This window comes from Sebastes fasciatus, chromosome 3 (genome assembly GCF_043250625.1).
Source record: "Sebastes fasciatus isolate fSebFas1 chromosome 3, fSebFas1.pri, whole genome shotgun sequence".
NCBI lineage: Eukaryota > Metazoa > Chordata > Actinopteri > Perciformes > Sebastidae > Sebastes > Sebastes fasciatus.
The window spans coordinates 14,586,392-14,592,593 of NC_133797.1; the positions used below are offsets into that span (position 1 = coordinate 14,586,392).

Below are 6,202 nucleotides of genomic sequence, written 5' to 3' on the forward strand. Positions count from 1 at the left end.
TACCAGACCCCTGCAGCCCACTCCTCATCTCTGCTTGAGGCTAGCAGCTTGAGGCTACATTAGACACTACTAGCACACCCCAAATCTCCCACCAAACAGTCAGCAGTCGAATTGCATTGTGGCGATGCAGGTGCCAGGTTTTGACAAAAAAGAAAATTGAGTGGACTGAAAAAGAGGATATCTCAATTTTCATCCTTCTATAAAAAACGTATTATGATGGGAATAATATTCCATGACATACTGCTGTCTTCTGCACCGAGTAAAGTGCACCTTTAAGCTCTTCCAAAAAGTAAGTCCCTAATTTGGAAACACTCCAGACAACAATTTTGTAAAACATTTTCTTGACATCCTTTTTCTTTGAAAGTAATTCAACTTTTTTTATTTTTTTATTTGGTCTTTATTGTTTTGATATTTAATGTCACAATAAGGGCTTTTGTATTAGATCAGGTTTTTCTTTGTTTTAGAAGTGCAACAGTGTCGACTTAGCAGATGACATGGGGGGAGGCTGACGGGGTGCAGAGGCATTCCAGCAGAAGAAACTCCCACACACGTACTGTAGGACGTCAATCCACACTGACCTCCAGAGAAAAGTTTTGGCAAAGGAAATATGAGCCAGGAGCAACAGTATATGTTTTCTATAAAAGTACAAACTGAACCCCATATGCACAATTAAACCAAAAGTTTAAGCAGCATTGATATCTTTCACTTTCATATGTTAAAATATATGAATCTATTAAATATAATTGTTCTCATTATTAGCTGTTTGACTGTCTTGATGGCAACAATCCCGGCTTGCAGAAGTTGAAAGCGCTGTATCGTCAATCAGACATGACCCCAATGGATTAAGCTGTAGAAATAAGCAAAAGAAACAAGTTTAGAGAGTAAAAGAAAGAGGAGAAACTCAGATCAGTTATTTTTGAATTGCCTCAACCCAAACACCAGCTGACCTTTTACGATGACTCTGGCCAGTGCCTCACTGGAGCCAATGTGGTTGGTGGCCACACACTTGTACGTCCCGCTGTCGCTCAGTTTAGCGTGCGCTATGAACAGCGATCCATCGTTAGTGGTCTCTGCTCCTGGAGGCAGGCTCGCCCTGCCCCCCCGGCTCCACTCGAACCGAATGGGGTGAGAGCCGTGGGCAAGGCACTGCACGCGCAGGGCATCCCCGGGATGGAGCTTCATCTGATCAGGCAGGCTGGTGGCGTACGGAGGACCTGCATGAAGGACAAGACAATTACTCTCATCATGAGCAGTGACATGTGGATGTGCAGTATCTGTGTTTTATTATCTGCGTTGTCAAACTCACTCTCCACCTCCATCTGCGTGTACGCCTCACTGTAGCCATGTATGTTTGTTGCATTACAGATGTATTGTCCTGAATCTTGGCGCCCCACGCTGGTCAGTGTCAATACTCCACCGGCCACTGTGTGTTTCCATGGCAACGGTGCTCGCAGCTTGGACCAGGCGATGAGAGGAGGAGGGGAACCTGGAAGGAGGGAAAGAGAGGATGAAGTGAAAAATGAGAAGTGAGAGCAGCACTGAAAGAAGACGCACACAAGCAAACAAACATCTTACCACTGGCCCGACACTCCATTGTGATTGTATGTCCCTCCACAACTGTCATTTCTGTAGCGCCCACTGAAGCCACCGGTGCTCCTGCCCCCCCCTCAACAATGACCTCAACTTTGACCTCTGCCACCCCCTCATTGTTTCCAGCCTGGCAAATATAAACTCCTGAGTCCTCTGGATGCACTGCAGCCCACTGAGAAAAGAGATGGTAATTATTATGTTCTATTTATATTCAATTGTGGGAATAAATAAAGGTATGTGTTAATATTTCACCTGTATGGTGTTGACATCGTTTGCCTCCTTGGTAACCAGCTGCAGGGTGGAGCCTTGGCGTTTCCAGGTCATCGTGGGGCGTGGCCTGCCAGTGGCCCGACACTCCACTGACACAGGGTCACCCATCCTGACGCGCAGGGGCCCTGTTGGTGTCACGCGCACTTTAGGAGCATCTGACAGAGGACACACAGACATGAGCGACATATTAAACCTGCAATAACACACAATACTGACATAACATGACCTTGTAAGTTGGTATGGCCAACTTTTTAGCAACCAGTTGTCTATTTATGCATCCAGCAGATCTGTTTTAACCTCACTCTGACCGTCATTACAGTCTAAATGGAATGATAGCCTGGTTGCCCTGTTGAAAGCTGGAGGACCGTTACTGTGAAAATTAGGACTGACCTGAATACTTCGGAAGCTTCGACCGTTGCCATTCACTATTTCAATGCTTTGTTTTTAAATTTGTTTTAAATTTGTTTTATAAATGAATGATCCCACAACATTAATCATATTCAACATGAATTATTATCAGTTATTCTCATATAAATATTGCTGTTTGTTGTGTGTAGAGGTGCGTGTGTGTACAGTAGTGGCACTGAAACGGGGGAGATGGAGACAGACAGACAGATGAACATGTCAGCCCGCCGTACCGCGCTGCTCCTCGAAGCGTCGAATACCGTCGAATATTTCTCACCGAAACTTCGAAGCACCAAAAATGGTATTCGGGACTGCCCTAGTGAAAATACAAATGATAGCAATGTGTTGTTACTCATGTTTGATGTTCTGGGCTTGAAGCAGCCACTCGACCGCCATGCTGAAGACGCTAGCGTAGCTAACCAGGTTCTTTGAAGCCGTAACAGCCTGAGGGACATTCTCCACCATTATTACATATTTATATGGATCAGCACGTGGATCAGTAACCTCAATCTGATATCTAAAAAGTGAAATACGTTAAATTAAGTTAGGAAAGCGATGTTTAAGTCAGGCCTGATGTTGCCTTACACATAAAAGAATGATCCCAGTCACTTCCACACAGTGAGGAATACAGCTTAGTAATTAAACACTGGTCTCGGATCGGTACTCTGTATCGGCCGATACCCAAAGCCCAGGTATCGCTCTCTGTATCGGGTCTGAAAAAGTCGGATTGGTGCATCTATACTAAAAACAGCTGAACAGTAAAGTTGCAGGCTGAACTAAATTGTGAACACAAGCTCACATTTGACGTTGAACACAGCTGTGGCGGTGCTGCGGCCTGCAGAGTTGACCGCCACGCAGCGGTACTGGCCCTGGTTCTCAGGTCGGGAGTTGGCAACCGTCAGCACAGAGCCATCAGGACCGGTCTTAACATTGTCTAGAAGGGAGAAGTAGAATTCAGAGAAACTTTACAGATGGTGATATTGTATGAACAATGCTTGCGTGTTATTTCTCCTGACCTCCTAATGCTTGGTTATTGGCTCTCTTCCACTGCAGTTGGACTGGCTGTGCACCGCTCCCCACCTGGCATCTAAAGCTGGCAGACTCCCCTTGGCGCACAGTATGAGCCTGGGGCACCACTGAGACGACAGGAGCCTGACCAGCCGCTGCACAGAAAGAGATAACCGGTGATACCACACACACATGCAAGAACACATTCACAATGCAACTCTGTGAACCTTTAGACGGGTCTGGGTAAAATACAGTGTAAACACACACCACCCCAAAGCAAACATGCTGAGCAAATACACAGATTGAACAGACGGGCTTTTGATGACAAAGCAAAAAAAAAGAAAGAAAAAAGGCACAGAAATGAAATAAAATGCTCTCTCAGATATTGGGAGAGGAATATTAAAATATTCTCACTTTGTTAAAAACTTTAATCTTACTATATTAAAGAGTTGGTTTACCCAAATTACACAAGAAAAGGAAACCATGGAGATTCATTTGGTTTGATTTGTCCAGATGTTGAGATTTCTACCTTGTTTGTGGTGCTCACCTCATTGAAGAATTACATTTTTAAAAAATCAACAGCAATGTGTCTTTCCAGAAATGTCCCCATTACTCTGGATAATCAACTAAACATGCTTTCAACAGCTTCCATAGAGACTATTTCTTAAGTAGCTCTGATGAAAAACAGCTGGCAGTGAGGTTTGTGGATTATCCAGAGCAATCGGGTCACCGCTTCTAAAAGGAGACTGCTTTGTGAGCACGAGTTTGTGACCCTTTAAAAGTACAAAAATAATAATATACATCTTTACAGGCGTCAAGCAAATGAACATAAAAGCTGTAACTCTGTTCAAAATAAATCAGATTTGTTACCTGAACATATCAGAGACCACAGGATCAGAAACCCAGCTGAGAAATCCATGATGAACAGAGAACAGTCCCACTTTCTCCCCTGTCAACAATCTCTCTTTGACTGCGTCTGTCGCTGTCTCTTTTTCATACAATCACTGTCAACCTTTAACCCCTAACTTACCATTTACCCCTTCTCCAATTCAAACATTGTCCACAAGTGCCAGTCACGTATGAAGCGTTTCACTGCCACATTGTTATTTTGCAGTCTTTTTTATTTTTATTTATTGTTTGATTCCAAAATTGTTTGGTGTGCTCGAATGATATGCGGTGACATTTTGATTGACATGCTGTTAATAAATACCTCATGTCTCTGCTATTGCATGGACAGAAGTTGTAGGACATATACTGGTGAAAAGTACAACAGCTGGACACAAATTTTTAAGTGTAAAAACAACAGTACATGGAGACTTCATCACTTTAGTCTTCAGAGTATTCTGCTTTCCAGGAAATTGATTTCTCTCCAGTCAGACACTCTGTGTGTCTGTATCATATTGACCCACTGAATTCAAAGGACGCTTAAAGTACAACTGTCCTTGTTTTTTGTCCTTTTTTGTGACTGAATTTGGGACGTTAGTGAGTAACCTAAAGTATAAAGCTGGAGTATATTCAGAAATAATGCTTTAAAACATCCAAAAATATGTAGAGAACTCCATTAAAACACCATCAGAAATCACAGAAGAGAGCATGAACACTACAGTTTCTCATCATAGTTTGTATCAATACTCTCATACATAACACTGCTTATTAGACCTTATACATAACAATTGTAATGTAATGTTTTCAGAGTAACACAATGCAATAAAATGTCCATTTTAATGGGTAGCACAAGTAATGAAATCTGTTAATGTAATGGATAGGGCTGTCAAAGTTAACGTGATAGTAACGTGTAAACGCAAATTTGTTTTAACGCCACTAATTTCTTTAACGCATTAACGCAATCGATTGTCAGAGGTTGTAGCGGGCTCAGTTTTAAAGCTAGAGTGAGTGAGTGATACAGGTATCATATGAAACCAGAAAACCTAATGAATCCATTCGTTCCAACCATGTCATACTAGCGTATCGAGAAGGAGGTTAAATAACGCTACAAACTTGCGCTAAATTTTGGCAAGGAAAAACTGGCATGGCCATTTTCAAAGGGGTCCCTTGACCTCTGACCTCAAGATATGTGAATGTAAATGGGTTCTCTGGGTACCCACGAGTCTCCCCTTTACAGACATGCCCACTTTATGATAATCACATGCAGTTTGGGGCAAGTCATAGTCAAGTCAGCACACTGACACACTGAAAGCTGTTGTTGCCTGTTGGGCTGCAGTTTGCCATGTTATGATTTGAGCATATTTGTTTTATGCTAAATGCAGTACCTGTGAGGGTTTCTGGACAATATTTATCATTGTTTTGTGTTGTTAATTGATTTCCAATAATAAATATATACATACATTTGCATAAAGAAGCATATTTTCCCACTCCCATGTTGATAAGAGTATTAAATACTTGACAAATCTCCCTTTAAGGTGCATTTTGAACTGATAAAAATGATTAATTTGCGATTAAAGCTTCAGTAGGCAACAATTTTTTGGCATCATTGAGCAAAAATTCCATAATAACCTTGCAGCATAGTCTTCTGCACCTCCTAATGGCTCTGTTTTCAGGCTTTAAAAAATCTGTGCCTTGACGGAAGACTTTGACCAACCACAGGTCATTCAGAGAGAGAGAGCGTTCCTATTGGCTGTGCTCCAGTCACGTGAGCGGTGCTTGGTTTTTCCTCAACTGATCCCAACATGGCTGCCGGGTCACAAACTTTCTCATTTTACAGCTAAACAGTACACTACAAGATGTTTCTGAAAACGTTTGAGGTGAGAAATAGTCATTACAATAACAGAATATTGATTCATATTTGATCAGCGCTGCCTAGTTTGACCATTTGATCGGAGTTCGCGAGTGATTGACGGCCGGCTCTCATAGACAGCAGCTGGACAGCAGCTGGACAGCAGATCCCAGATCAGCTCTGATTGGTTGTTTT

At 42.4% G+C, this 6,202-nt stretch overlaps 1 protein-coding gene across 1 annotated transcript; it reads right to left on the reverse strand.

Annotated features, from left to right (window-relative positions):
* Nucleotides 1-373: 373 nt before the first annotated feature.
* Nucleotides 374-4,304, reverse strand: sid4 (secreted immunoglobulin domain 4). Its single transcript, XM_074629167.1, has 8 exons — nucleotides 4,144-4,304; nucleotides 3,282-3,428; nucleotides 3,065-3,199; nucleotides 1,843-2,015; nucleotides 1,576-1,762; nucleotides 1,307-1,486; nucleotides 948-1,214; nucleotides 374-847 (listed from the first exon to the last, which is right to left on the reverse strand). Exons 1-8 carry the CDS (start codon nucleotides 4,190-4,192, stop codon nucleotides 843-845), a joined length of 1,143 nt encoding a protein of 380 aa, XP_074485268.1. The 5' UTR covers nucleotides 4,193-4,304; the 3' UTR covers nucleotides 374-842.
* Nucleotides 4,305-6,202: the final 1,898 nt, after the last annotated feature.

What these genes read in the sequence shown, in the direction of transcription:
- sid4 (XM_074629167.1), bottom strand. Translation starts at nt 4,192, where the DNA reads ATGGATTTCTCAGCTGGGTTTCTGATCCTGTGGTCTCTGATATGTTCA. An exon ending in AGCTGTGTTCAACGTCAAAT is followed by an intron (nt 2,016 to 3,064) that starts GTGAGCTTGTGT and finishes GTCCTCTGTCAG; the next exon opens with ATGCTCCTAAAGTGCGCGTG. An exon ending in ACGATGTCAACACCATACAG is followed by an intron (nt 1,763 to 1,842) that starts GTGAAATATTAA and finishes CTCTTTTCTCAG; the next exon opens with TGGGCTGCAGTGCATCCAGA.